General features: G+C 37.6%; 1 protein-coding gene across 1 annotated transcript in view; it reads right to left on the bottom strand.

Moving 5' to 3' along the window:
• Positions 1–464: 464 nt before the first annotated feature.
• Positions 465–15,495, bottom strand: part of pudp (pseudouridine 5'-phosphatase) — a 37,970-nt gene continuing 22,939 nt past the window's right edge. The window contains exon 4 of the mRNA XM_058772284.1: positions 465–849. Coding sequence (XP_058628267.1) covers positions 673–849 — 177 coding nt within the window. The 3' untranslated portion in view covers positions 465–672. The remainder of the gene's footprint in view (positions 850–15,495) is intronic.

The following is a 15,495-nucleotide window of genomic DNA, read 5'->3' on the forward strand; positions in this document are numbered from 1 at the left end:
GCTGAAGTGAGTGAACATGCTAACTCTAGCTCTGTGAGGGCGGACACTGGAAGAAGATGAAAGACGACTGTGCTCTCGGATCCCCTTTATTGGATTATGCCACATGGTTCAAACTCAAAAAATCTCTTTGGTATTTTAATAGACCTCTGCAAAGAGGAAAGGTAACGCTAATAGAAAACACGGCTGGTCGAGCGGGACTGTTAAAACCACCACTTACTGTAAATTTAAACCATGACCGGAGAGTTGTGAGCTTGAATTAGAGATTTATACACTGAGACACAAACACTCAAGACATCTGCATTTGGAAGGAAAAAAAAGAAAAAAAGAAAATGACACCCTGTAATTGTTTGAAATGCAAAATGTCAATATGGCCTAATGGTTCGACTGAGGCTAATTGAGCAGCATAATCAAAATTTGTCTTGGTGTCATTCGGGTGGTCAAAGGAAAGAGATCCACAGTTGTGATTGGCTAAAAAAAAAAAAAAAAAAAAATCGAAACAATCAGCATTCTGTTGTGTCCCTGAACAGCAAATCCATGGCTGACAGAAATAATGGTTGAGATTAGTTTCTCTTGTTTTTGATTGCAGGAGCTACACTGCAGCCTGATTCCATTTTTAAAAAATTGACAAGATATAGCGTAGTAGAATTTAAATCACTGTGGTGATTACTGTCCTTATGGGTAGGCTGGGAGACCGAAAAGTTCTGGTCTGAACTCTTCCATGCTTCTAAGCAGCAAGGTGGCCTCCTGGGTGAGGCTGCGGTCCAAGTTATCATCCGGGATCATCACCACCTGCATTCCAGCTGCCAGACCCGCCTTTACCCCATTTGGAGCATCTTCAAAAACCAGGCACTGTGAAGGCAGAATCAGAACAGACTAATCAATTAAAACATAAATGCATGCCATTTATGCTCATAGAACTCAATATACTGACTAGAATTTATTTATTTTTATTATTATTATTATTTCATTTTTTACAGTCTATGATAGAAACCTTTGACGCTCTTCACAGAGCGCTCACACAAATATGAGAGCATCTGAAATCAGTCACCTATTGGTCGGTATCGGTGGGTACTCTGCATTACCAGTTCTGCGAAAGGGCTGGTATTGTTATGCTTTTATGACTGAAGTATTGACTTGGTACCAAAATATTGGTACTTTTGACAACACTAATACTGACTATATAGAGAAAAAATCCAAAACCAGGAGATGGAAAAACCCAATATTTCAAATGCAGTGGTACAAAAAGTAGGCCTACTACAGAGCCATATTTTGACATGCATGTCATCGACTGAAAATGATTTTCCTGTTCTTCTACAGGCAGTTTTATACAGGGCAAATGAGGCATCAGGGTTAAGGTCTGAATAAAATGACTTCAATGATTTGTTAAAGAGTTTGACAGCTGCTGTCAAATGCCTTTTAGAAGTTTAAATGTCAGGTAATCTGTCTCTTGATCTAGGCTAGCTCTCTCTCTTTGGTCCTCTCAGTCATTCATTCATAGCATCCAAGTTCAACAAAACCACAACAACATTAAGTTCAGTGAACCACATCGTGGGCAAAGAGTTTCCAAATATCGGCCCACAATGTCAAAACTGTGCAGTGCACCACACAAACCATCACCCTTCCACTCTGTTGTAGCCACCATTTACAACTGTTTGATATGGACAATTTGTGACCACCATATGACACAGCTTGAGACGGGAATGTCTCGCATACAACACAGCTTTTCCAATTCTCGAGCAGGAGATTTCATTGTGTTAGTGTATATTAAAATAGTGCCTGAATATATACATATACACACGCACACACATATATATATATATATATATATATATATAGTGACGGGAGGAGCCAACGACAGACACAGTGGGTGTGGCGTCAGGCCTCGGAGAGGCTTTTATTAAACAAAAACAATAAAATAATGTGTCCAAGGGGAAAAAGTGCCCAAAAGAAACAGGAGATCTGGTGTCCTCGTCGTGCTGCGGGGCTTGTGAAGGAGGGCAGTGTTCTGGAACGGAGGGCCCAGGTAAGGGGCGGAGTCTGGCGGCCACACGCGCTCCCGCTCCCGCACGGATGCGGCTTCTTCCGGACCGCGGGTTCGGCGGCTCATGTCTCCGGTGGCGCGGAAGTCCCTCGACGCTCCCTTCCTGGACCCACGAGGACACCAGCGTGCATGCACTGGGAAGAGACCGGTCTCTCGAGGAGAGGCGCGCTTGGCATTTAAACAGCGGCGGTGATGAGGCTTCATTCAGTTCAGCTGTGCCTCATCACACGCCGCCAGCCCTCGCTGTTTCCACGCCCCTCCTCTCTCACACACCCACTCCAGTCGGGAGCCTGGTGAAGGGCGGCGAATAAGGGACGGGGTGGTGATGACAATAAGGGGGAGGGCAACCGACTCATCACAATATATATATATATATATATATTCAAAATCTTGAGACCAACGGTAGCAGATTCAAAGCAATTAAATAATACATCAAGGTCATTTCTCAAGCTTTGTCTCACAAGTCTACGTTTGCCTTCTGACCAGCTGAGGAAAAAGCAAATCGCGCCTACCAATGGTAATTTAATCTAAAGATCAGTTAACTCATATCACATCATACCGTGCAAAGTATTATTATTGTTATACTTTATTCCCAAATTATTAATGTTAACAACATCAGCATTGCGTGATTATGAGTATAGTGTGTTTTAGCGTGTAGATTTCAGTTTCTGTACAGTCTAATATCTAACCGTCATGCCATTCGAATTTCATATTAAGAAATTATTTTAACCCAAAAAACTAATTATTCTCCCTTCGAATTGGTTTTCTTTAAAATACAAATCTTGTGTAATCACAGGCTATCTGTAATCAGAAGCACATTTAAAACTGAAATATAATTTCATTTCATTCACGTGTTTCATAAACACATAATCCTTTCTGGATTACAATACGCCATCAAAACGATACATTTAATTATTCCAGCTGCTGTGAGAAAAGGCTATAAACCATCCGCCATCTGCAGGATCTTCACATACGATAGCATACTAGCCGGTGTTCTGTCGATTTGTGCTACACTGTCAGATTTTGCTACCTCCCATTAAAACAGTGGGTAGTACAATTCGACAACGAAAAATGCTACCTGTCAAATTATGATTTATTAATGTCTACACCTACCACAACCCTAAACCTACCCTTACAGTAATGCAAATACAGTAATTATTTGTTATATTCGCGGTTGTGGCTAGAAGGGATACAGCTACCGGAAACCAACAATAAATATGTTTCTACCTATTAGATTGTGTTTTATTAATGTCTACACCTACCCCAACCCTAAACCTACCCATACAGTAATGCAGATACATTAAATATTGTTGTTCAGCATGAGAAAAAAAGACGCAATATTGATTTGCGCATGCGCATTAAGCACTGGTAGGAAAATCTGACGGGTAGGATAAAATGTCAAGACACCGGGATAACTTCCTTATGTTTACAGACGTAACGTAATGACGCAGTGCCATGCTACCCGTGCCACTCAAATTAGAAAACATTATTATAAGCTAACCGCTGTGAATCGGGCTAAAGTAAGGCGATAGTTTTGAACACTGGCTAGTTATGTACTTCCTCAAATATTGATTTCGGAACATTTTTAATCAAAAAAAGTTACGGACTGCAGCTTTAAATAAACAATATTTTCTTACAAACACAAATATGCATCATCCGTCGATTCATCTTTCAGTATATCTTTGGTATAACAAGAGAAATTGTGTGTTTCGTTGTAATTAACCAAGTAGGCATATTATGAGATCTCAAAACTGTGAATATCTCACATGTTGGTCTAAAAGCCATTAGAGTCAGAACGCTTGCTTAGGAGCCACCCAGTACATATAATTGACCCTCAGGAACAGAGATTCCACATTTTGTCCACTCATCACAGGAACAAATAAAAAAGGCACTTGAGTTTCCATGAATGGCTGTAACTGACTGATGTCACTAAGCCAGTTGTACGATGAGTGGAAGTGCCTCAACAAAGAGCAGCGGAAGCATGGAGCTCACTTTGGAGAGTAAAGCTTAGCTAATTCCCTTGTACCAGGGGCACAATTAAAACTTCTAATTACGCAAAGAGCCCAGCAAATGACCCATAATTACTAAGGCGCGCATTTCTGTGAACATAAAGGAAATAAAAAAGCTTGAGGACAAAAGCTAAGCGTAGCACAAATGCTGGCTTTTTCTCAGTCAGCAATTTGAAGTGGAGCATCTTGTTGGATTAGAAACGGTCCAGGACATCTAACACAAGAGAGATTCAGTAATTAGTCATAGCTAGTGTATGAGAAGGCTTAAGATTCACACGTCACTTGAGCAGACAGCTGGGGATGAGAGGGTGAGACGACTGTCTCAAACACCTCTAATTAAGACAGTAAATCAGCGTTTTACAGTCAGATTTGCTTCTTACCTCAAAACATGGAGGAATGCTAAAAGGTAGACTTTGTTACAAGTTTATTTTAAATCCTGATTTTAGGCATTCATATTACATTAACAGACAAAGAATACCTTTAAAAAAGTTAATGAGAGAGTGAATGTTTCACAATAAAGAGAGAACAGAAAAAGTGCAGCCATCCATGACATAGCCTTTCCATCACAAATCATCCGTCATGCACCTCCACAAATCTGGATTTCCTGCAGAGCAATTCAGTAGTGCAGCTGCACAGCAAAAACATATAGCTATTCTTATATATATATATATATATATATATATATATATATATATATATATATTGCCAATAACTAGTCATCTTCTGTTGCACTGTCTTCACTACACTAAAAACAAACAGTGTAATGTATTGCCCAATTATGAATGTATGACTGGTGCTGTTCTTTCTAGTGATTCAGTCAAACAGATTAGCGAATAATACTGAACTGAACAAAGGAGTCATGGGTCTGAATCCTGGTTTGGATCACTCTCTCCCCTCTCCCCCAACAGCCACTTAACAAGTTATTAATTGGCCCTGCATTTTGGGGGAAAAAAAAAAAAAATAATAATAAATAAATAAATAATTTAATTAATTAATTAAATTAATTCCGGTCACTGTTTTTTTTTTTTTCTCCCCACACAATAAGAATAAAAGTTTTTCCAATTATATACTCGGGATTGGGCATAAAATGTCATACATGTGAAAATGGGCTGAGAGTTGAACTAACGGTTGTAATCGGACTTAGAGAAAGACAGAAACCATGTTTTTTTGTGGCAGCTATTCTGCTGATGAAAGGATAACACAAGACTTCTTCACCTTACAAATGGTTGTTGAAAGCAAAAATGTCACGAAATGCATATATTTTGTGATTAAAGTGTGACAACTAGTACTATTTTGGAATCAGCATCTCAAAATTAGTAAGAAACAAATATTGTATTTCATTCAGCATGTATGATGTACTTTGTCATCTGTGTCATAATATATATATACAGTATATATTCAACAGTTTTCACATTCATGTAAAAAAAAATATATATATATATATATATATATATATATATTCTTTTTTTTGATTGCGAGAACACAGAAAATAAATCAGGATTTGAACCCAGATCCCCTTGCATAAAAAAAAAAGAAAAGAAAAAAAAGAAAAATGGATGCACTGCTGTCTGCTGTTCTACAACAGAAGAAAAAAGGAAACTTTACTAAAATGTCAAAGGCAATAAATTGAAAACACCTGTTGTACTATGCTGTTGAATCTCTCTCAGCACATGCCAGCCAACTCATATCTCATTGTGTTTAATGTGAGTTGACGTTGTACTCACCATCACAAAGAGTTATTACAGTAATGGGCGTTGATGGGGAAAAAACAGTGAGGGGTCCTTTCACAACAAATCTATTGCTAATAATAGTTACCTCCTACAGATAGCAAAAAACTAAAATTAAAAATGATTTATGTAGCAAGCATCTAGCAGGTAGATGTTTACCTGTTTAATTTCAAATAAAAAACACGGTGGGATATAAACAAATGGTGAGGGTGACGTAAGGCATAATATTTAGCACTTCCATAGGATGCCCAAAAAGCTCTAGCACGCACAGGCAAACGTGCCACACTTAATGACTAGACATGAATTCTAGGATGATGCAAAGATGACCTGACACAGTGGAGTCCATCTACGGTCCAGCGCTCTGGGAAATGTCAGGGGCCAGATGACCATCTCAGCTAGGCAACATCAGAGTGACTAACATCACGTGTTATATAGAGAAGACGCATCACTGATGTGTTGAAGTTAACACACACACAGTGGACTTAAATAAAACTGACGGACTATAAAAAGTCTTATTAAGTTACTTATTCTTGTGAGATCTCACAGATGGATGTGTGCCTATGAAACACAACACACGTCCTATGTGCACTGCATGATGCAGTCCTGAAGGAATATGTTAGTACAAGTCCCCAACAGGGGAACCTCTTTGTGTTCCCTCAGAGAATTCAACAACAACAACAAACATAACTATACAAAACTAAAGACTTTTGTGTACAGTATTTAAAAAAAAAACTGTTTGTGTTTAACCACCCACACTCTAGTTTTACCCATAAAAAGCACTGAGTATTTAAAGCCACTGTCACAATTTTTTAGCACAAACATGCCTATTTTCTATGCAAATTAAGCTCATTATGCATTGTGCCTCGTTCACAAAACTCAGCATTATTTGTCTGGCTCAATTAACATTGTGTTATTACCTCTGACTAATATGCTGATTTGCTGCTAAAAAACATTTCTTATTATCAATGTTGAAAACAGTTGTGCTGCTTCATATTTTTGTGGAAACTTTTATTTTCTCTTTCTTTCAGGAATCATTGATGAATATAAAGTTCAGAAGAACAGCATTTATTTGAAAAATAAACATGTCTATAGCTTTATGAATGTCTTAACTGTCAATTTTGGTCAATTTAATGCTTTTGAAGAAATTATTAATAAAAAATAAAAAAATCTAAATAAAATCGTATTGACCCCAATAGTGCATGTAAAGATTGATGGATGGACTATTTTGATGGATGGATGAAAAAAATTAATTAATAAATTATTGGAATATTTTAATGGGTGATTGGATTAAACATTTTGATGCATGTAGGGATGTATGGATGGAATATTTTAATGGATGGATGAATGGATGGAATATTTTAATGGATTGATGGATGAATGGAATATTTTAATCAAATGACAGATGGATAGTATATTTTCATGGATGGATGATGGAATATTTTAATGGATGACTGGATTAAATATTTCAATGAACTGCCAGATTAATGGGATATTTTAATGGTTTGATAGATGGATAGTATATTTTAATGCATGGATTGATGTGGATGGATGTATGGAATATTTTAATGGATGGATGAATGGATGGAATATTTTAATGGATTGATGGATCAATGGAATATTTTAATTGATTGATGTATGGATGGTACATGTTAATGCATGTAGGGATGTATGGATGGAATATTTTGATGGATGGATGGACAGACAGACTATTTTGATGGATGGATGAATGGATGGAATATTTTAATCGATTGACAGATGGATAGTATATTTTCATGGATGGATGATGGAATATTTTAATGGATGACTGGATTAAATATTTCAATGGACTGATAGATTAATGGGATATTTTAATGGTTTGATAGATGGATAGTATATTTTAACGCATAGATTGATGAGGATGGATGTATGGAATATTTTAATGGATGGATGAATGGATGGAATACATTGATGTATGGATGGGATATTTTAATGGATTAATGAATGGATTGGATATTTTAATGAATGGATGGATAGAAAAATTAAAAGGCTGACTGGATTCAATAATTTAATGGACTGAAACATGGATGGAATATTTTAATCGATGGATGGAAGACAGCAAAAAAAGAGGATGTGAATCTAAGAATTACTGTAGGAAATGTGTATCAGTTCTCTGCACTTGCAGGTGTAGCTCTTTCTTAGTGAAAGAGTTCTAGCATATTCAGTTGTTCTATCAAGGAAACAAATAATAATTTTACCACATGCAAAAATGGCTATACTGTAGCATGCACAAGTGTCATGCTAAACAACGCTCATGACAAGTAACCACGATTTAATGGCTTGGCGCCAGTTTTATAAGGCTGTGGTCATTAGCCCGAGTCCATCTGCTCTGATATGGAGCCAAAACTCAGGCATGACAAGGCAGAGATGACAACAACAGGAGAGGGAAACGTGTCCTCATCATCATGTGGATTAACATGTGAGTCACATAAGTGACTGTACACATGCCACGTGACTATAGGTATGTGTGAATATATGTGCTAGTAAACAAGGTTGTTAAAGTTCTGTAGAGACTTTGACAGATTGCTGACAGCATCTTCTAAATGATCAGTGGGCCTGTGGCTAGCCAGAACCGAGATGACGTGTAATAGAGAGAAAGCAGACTGTCGACACCCACGCTTAACACAGAGCACTTTATTTGGTCAAGATGACCGAAACACCATGGCTACTGTTTCACTCTAAAACTTAAACATCATTGGATAAATGCAATCTTCACCCATCACTGCCTCTGCCTCAGCCTCAAATGGCCTGTTCTACCAAATATGAAAAATCATTTTAAACGGAACCCTCAGAGGTCGGAAAGGCATCTTGGTCAGCATTTTTGTTTTTATAGACGACAGTTTAAATAGACTTTCACAAGTTCTGTGCTTGATGACAAAGTCTATTCAAAAAGCGCTTACTTAATTTCTCCATGGACATATCTTTACATATTTCAAAGGATTCAGCGAACAATTGGGGCCCGTCTTTGGATGATATATTTGGTCTAATCTTAAATTGCATTTCTCAACACCCAGTTGGCATGTTCTTCAGAGGGACTTGGGCGGGTGATCGATATGGCAAAGCTCCTCAATAAACTCACACACACTCCACTTCTTCAGCCCACTCACACTCTTCATGAGGTCTTGAACTCGGCACGGTCTCCACTCTGCACAAAGCTGTGGGTTGATAAAGTGCTAAGAAGGATTGTGAAGCACTGCTTGGTTAAGGAAGATTTCAGTATCAGCCTTGAACACAGACATAAGAAACTAAACACGCACACACTAAAATGCTGTATAACTGACTTAAGCAAGCCAAGATTTCTCTGTATTTATCATAATTTAGAATGTGCACAATACAGCACAAATTCGTTGTTTATTCTTACCTGAATAATATTTACATTTACCAAAAAATTCTACAACTGACTAGTCAATAAGCAAAGTTTTGATCATTTTAATGGAAGCAATTTAATTAGCATGTTTACCAAGTGTTAGATTTGGGAAGTTTATTCTTCAGAATTTTACTATTTTAACCTATCTTTACCACACTGTATGATTTTGGTCACAGTTTGCCATCTGAGACAAATGTTTGGGGTCGTAAAGGATTTATATTGTTGTAGAGCAAAATTATTGTTTTTTGTGATGAATTTTAGCCTCCGACAAATTGCTGGTAGTGTCAAAGAATTTAGGTCACACTTCTGCAGTGTGACAGCTCTTACTGCTCATGTGCATTTAAAGAATAAATAGGGTTAATGAATTTTGAACACAAAGTTTTCTATTCTCCACACACATTGTTATCCAATAAATTACATCATAATTGTCCCAAATTGTTGTTATTGCGCCTAATGATTTCACCTTAGGCTGGAAGATTGTGTACTGTGCATTTTTTAATAATACATTTGTATTTGCACTTATAGTTTTTTTGTTGTTGTTGTTTTTGTCGCAGTGCTTCTCATCCAATGTCTAGATGTCTTGGCTACAATTTATTGTACAGTCTGGCATGAAAGATTGTAACTGCCTTGTCAATCTCTTTGAAGTCACATCATTAAGATTTCAAGAAACAGTTTATAGCGGGCTTTACAATTCTCACTTTCTTTATTTTTTGCCAACAAGTCTCACGTGTGTAACGTTTTGGCTCTGGTGTATGAAACAGTCTGTCTGGTTATCAACTGTACCTGTTTTCTCTTAGAAAAATTGTGCTTTGAAATTCAACCCTTTGAAAACCCTGCCACTACAGCCATACACATGCAGACATGGACATCTTTGTCCACTGAGTCGCATCTTGTATTGTTTTCTGAGTATCCCATTTTGAGTGTTTCACTTCCAATGCAAACCATTTTATGCAAGAATGTGACTTATGTACATGTTCCCAAAGAAATGTGCACAACTGGGGTTAGACAACACCAAATTCAGGCCAATTATACAGTGCATCATTAAGACTCACTGACTAATCACTGAGACAACCCACCAATTAGTCGGTTTCAAAACTATATGGATCCCTAGTTCTCTAGTACCTCACACCACAGACAAATTCACAAAGTTTGAATCCAGTATAAAAGAATCGGTGAGCATTGGATTCCATTCCTCCTAAAAACCACATTCTCTCATCTCAAATATGCTGGATCACTCCACACTTTCTCTGTCATTATGATAGATGACGGCAAAAAATTTGACTTCCCTCGTGTTCACACAAGTACATGAACTTCAGTTCCTCTATGTTTCATCAATCTAAGCCACGGGACTGAACTCACCTTTTATAAAGCTCCACTCCCTTCAATGCACTGCTCAGCACTGAGGGATGCAAAATGCCGGACTCTTCCAGAAAAAGGTGGTCCACTTCCTTGCCTCTGGTCACAATGGAGACAGATGACTGGGCATACATACATTACTCACATGCATGAGAGGGCTTCCATGCCTCTGGAAAGACTACTCAGTATTCATGTCATGGTGGCCTTCCTCACATTGCCACGTGCATGCAATGGATGGAGATCAGAAAGTCGCCTTTAAATTCCTCCTGTAATGCTACTCTGCTCTTAGCTAGAACGAACTTGAAAAGGTTGAGCTGATTAATGGCCCTTATGGTTTGGTGATAGTTGGGCCAGATCCTTGCTATGGGAAATACATTCTTACATGTGCTTGAGACTTATCAAGTTCGATCCTGAGGAAGAAAAAAAAAAAAAAGATCTAAACACCAAAGCAAAACGAGTGTTTTTTTTTTTTCAAAGGAAACCATATATTGACCATGTCCAAAGCCAATGCTTGCACAATGGAGAAGGATTAATTTTTGATCTGAGGTTCCCTTTGAAGAGCAGGAACCCACATATATTATTGAGAGTATTCTGGTGCGGGGTGATGAACAGTCTGCGATCACAGACAGACGTCCATGCTTGGAATATTTTTCTCATTGATATCCAGACCTTCTTTCAGATGTCAGTGCTCTGAAATGACATGAATCGCATTGGTTTGGTTCTGGTAACTTTCGTTACCTGCTACGTCCTTGTGCTTTGATCACAGATATACTGATTTAAATCAGCAGAATGTTTCAGAGGGTTTTCACCTTTGCAAGCTTCCACGTGAGATAATAGCACAAAGTAATGATGCTATTTCTTTGAATTTAAATGTCTTTTCACAGGTTTTAAAGGTTGAAAGATAATTCAAGAGCAACTTCTAAACCGCTGACCTCCTGAAACGACAGCTACATTAGCACCAGCAATTGCCTTAACAAAGAGGTGCCACTCTGGCATTTCTTCTCGAATCTTTTTCGCTTTGCCCCAAGGACATCTCATCTAGTGTGGAAATACATGGCACTGAATTAATCAATTGTCTTTTAAATGCATATTAAAATAGTTAAATGGGTAGATCATTCCAAAACGAATATCCTGTCATGATTTACTCACCCTCATTTCACTCTAAATCTGTGATGATCTTGGCAGAATGTTCATGCTGCTCTTTTCTATATAGTCAAACTGAATGGCAAACAGGAGCTGCCAAGTCCCAATAAATGCACTCATGCATTATACTTCAAAGTATTTTTTTTAAACTTGCTATTTACTGATAATCTCTAAAATAGGTCAAACACCATTCAAACATCAATGTTTCATGCAAACATCAAACTTAATTCACACATCAATGATGCCAAATATCATTGAACAGAGACTTTCAGTTTCAAAAAAAGGACTTTGGAATGACAAGACTTTAGTTCTAAAACAGTTCTAATATAATCCTGTTAGTCAACATAATTCTAACTAACATGAATAAACGGAAAATCGTCCAGAAAAGAATGGGCAAAAAACATATTATAAGGGTGAGAATCTTTGGGTTGAGAGCAAACTGAATTCAATTTAAAATTCACTGATTTTCACCATGAAAAAAATACTAAAATGTATTTGAAATATATGTAAATATGTACTTAATAAAAATGCCCAGCAATTGTACTTTTGGTATACTAAACTGAGTATACCAAACTTAAAAGTCTGCTAAATTGGAACAACTAATTTTGTACTTAATGCACTTTAATTGTGCAGAAGTAATGCTAAAGTCCAACTAAAGATAAACTGAAGTATATTTGATTGTTCTGAAGTGTAACTATTGCAAGTACAATTCAGAAAAACTTTAAACATCTTGCATTTAAAGACTGATATCATTCAATGATCATACAATCCTCATCAATAGTGACATTAAAACACATTTTAGGCTTAATATTAAAAAAATGTGCATTGTGTACAAGTAGTACTCAAAATAAAGTTTAATAATAATTTTTAAATCATTAAGACTCCAGCGATATGTCACTAAATGTGTTAATAGACTATACTTAGTATGAAATTAATTTATTTTAAATACATAATTTTTTTACTAGAGTAATGTTCAAAATGATTCTATTTTATTTGATACTGAAACTTTTAAAATTCATATGATTCATATGATTAAAAAAAATAAAATAAAACACACACTAATATATGGCAAGAGAAAAATGAATGGCAAACAACAATTTTCTGCACAAAATTAAGCATTGCCTATTTCCAGGTACACAAGCTACATACACACTTTCAAACTTGACACGTAAAGGAGTGTCATGCCAGGTTTGCTGTCACTGATGCAAAATTGGACAAGTAAGATATGAGACCTGTGGCGTTATAGGAAGATTTTCAGTGAATAACAGTCTAATCCTCACTCAGAGCTTTCATATGGCTTCAGAAGATGTGCAATATCTCTGTAAGGAGGGGAACAAACTGCAGTAAAATGATAATGAATAATGTTCTGTAGAAAATTACTAGCACCATTTAACTCAACAATTAAAATCACAACAAAATGGAATTCGAAATACACATAAAAAATACAATAAAGATAATTACATAAAAACTGTATATTTGGTGTTATTTTATAGACCTTTCTTATAGAGTAGCACACAAATAATATGGACTTTTTTGGAGCTTAACAGCCCCTGGCCATTTTTTTCCTCTTTAAATGGAAAAAAAAAGCACTATAAACATCTAGCAAAGCATCTCCTCTGTGGTCTACTGAAGAAAGAACATTATTTGGCTTTGGAATTACATGAGGGTGAATAAATGATGACAGAATTTTCATTTTTGGGTGATCCCATTAATATAAAGTGTTCATGGGGATCTGGAAAAAGAGAGAAGCAGAGACAAAGAGAAACAGAAGTCTCTTCTGCATTATATTAGATTTTTTTTTTCTTCAACCATTTTGAAAAGGATAAGAAATTCATGGTGCATATAAAGAGGCAGTGATGCTGCAAACATGCAAAGTGCTGAACGGCCACTCTCCTTCCCTCTTTCTTTGTCCTTTTCTATCAGTCTCTTGGATCCGTCCTCATTCTCAATTCCCCTCTTCGTCCACTGTTGTTTCACCTGCTCTTTCTCTTTTTTACACACACAAACAAGTCAAACATTGGAGCACACACTTCACATTAAGGAATTATTAAGCATTATTCCCTTGATCACTCTGCCGATTGCCTCTCAGCACCACTATCATATTTTATCAGGCGAGATTCAGGTTTTAATCACAATTTAAGACCCAGCTGACTGGACCATGGACCTTTTTAAAAAAGTTGCAAGAAGGGACGACATGCTAGACATTTTCACCTCCATGTGTTCTGGAAAATCACACAATGGCCTATTAAAGGCTACAGCTTTTGACATTAATAACCCAATAAGATGATTTAAGACTGATGAAGCTCTTCTAACAAAAAAGAATAAGGAATGAGATGCTTGATGCAAATATTGAATAAACATCTTGAGAAAAGAGCCCAGTGCCAGCGGACAAATATCAGGATTTTGGAACGCCGCTCAGCCAATCAAACACAAGACCTGGTACTAACTGTTCTAAACTTCGTGGCTACAACACAAAGTATATGTACAGTGGGGCAAAAAAAGTATTTAGTCAGCCACAAATTGTGCAAGTTCTCCCACTTAAAAAGATGAGAGAGGCCTGTAATTTTCATCATAGGTATACCTCAACTATGAGAGACAAAATGAGAAAAAAAAATCCAGAAAATCACATTGTCGGATTTTTAAAGAATTTATTTGCAAACTATGGTGAAAAATAAGTATTTGGTCAATAACAAAATTTCATCTCAATACTTTGTTATATACCCTTTGTTGGCAATGACAGAGGTCAAACGCTTTCTGTAAGTCTTCACACACTGTTGCTGGTATTTTGGCCCATTCCTCCATGCATATCTCCTCTAGAGCAGTAATGTTTTGGGGCCGTCACTGGGCAACACGGACTTTCAACTCCCTCCAAAGATTTTCGATGGGGTTGAGATCTGGAGACTGGCTAGGCCACTCCAGGACCTTGAAATGCTTCTTACGAAGCCACTCCTTCGTTGCCAGGCGGTGTGTTTGGGATCATTGTCATGCTGAAAGACCCAGCCACGCTTTCATCTTCAATGCCCTTGCTGATGGAAGGAGGTTTTCACTCAAAATCTCACAATACATGGCCCCATTCATTCTTTCGTTTACACGGATCAGTCGTCCTGGTCCCTTTGCAGAAAAACAGCCCCAAAGCATGATGTTTCCACCCCCATGCTTCACAGTAGGTATGGTGTTCTTTGGATGCAACTCAGCATTCTTTCTCCTCCAAACACGACAAGTTGAGTTTTTACCAAAAAGTTCTATTTTGGTTTCATCTGACCATATGACATTCTCCCAATCCTCTTCTGGATCATCCAAATGCTCTCTAGCAAACTTCAGACGGGCCCGGACATGTACTGGCTTAAGCAGGGGACACGCCTGGCACTGCAGGATTTGAGTCCCTGGCGGCGCAGTGTTACTGATGGTAGCCTTTGTTACTTTGGTCCCAGCTCTCTGCAGGTCATTCACTAGGTCCCCCCGTGTGGTTCTGGGATTTTTGCTCACAGTTCTTGTGATCATTTTGACCCCACGGGGTGAGATCTTGCGTGGAGCCCCAGATCGAGGAGATTATCAGTGGTCTTGTATGTCTTCCATTTTCTAATAATTGCTCCCACAGTTGATTTCTTCACACCAAGTTGCTTACCTATTGCAGATTCAGTCTTCCCAGCCTGGTGCAGGTCTACAATTTTATTTCTGGTGTTCTTTGACAGCTCTTTGGTCTTGGCCATGGTGGAGTTTGGAGTTGGACTGTTTGAGGTTGTGGACAGGTGTCTTTTATACTGATAACGAGTTCAAACAGATGCCATTAATACAGGTAACGAGTGGAGGACAGAG

Source organism: Onychostoma macrolepis, chromosome 01 (assembly GCF_012432095.1).
Source record: "Onychostoma macrolepis isolate SWU-2019 chromosome 01, ASM1243209v1, whole genome shotgun sequence".
Classification (NCBI taxonomy): Eukaryota; Metazoa; Chordata; class Actinopteri; order Cypriniformes; family Cyprinidae; genus Onychostoma; species Onychostoma macrolepis.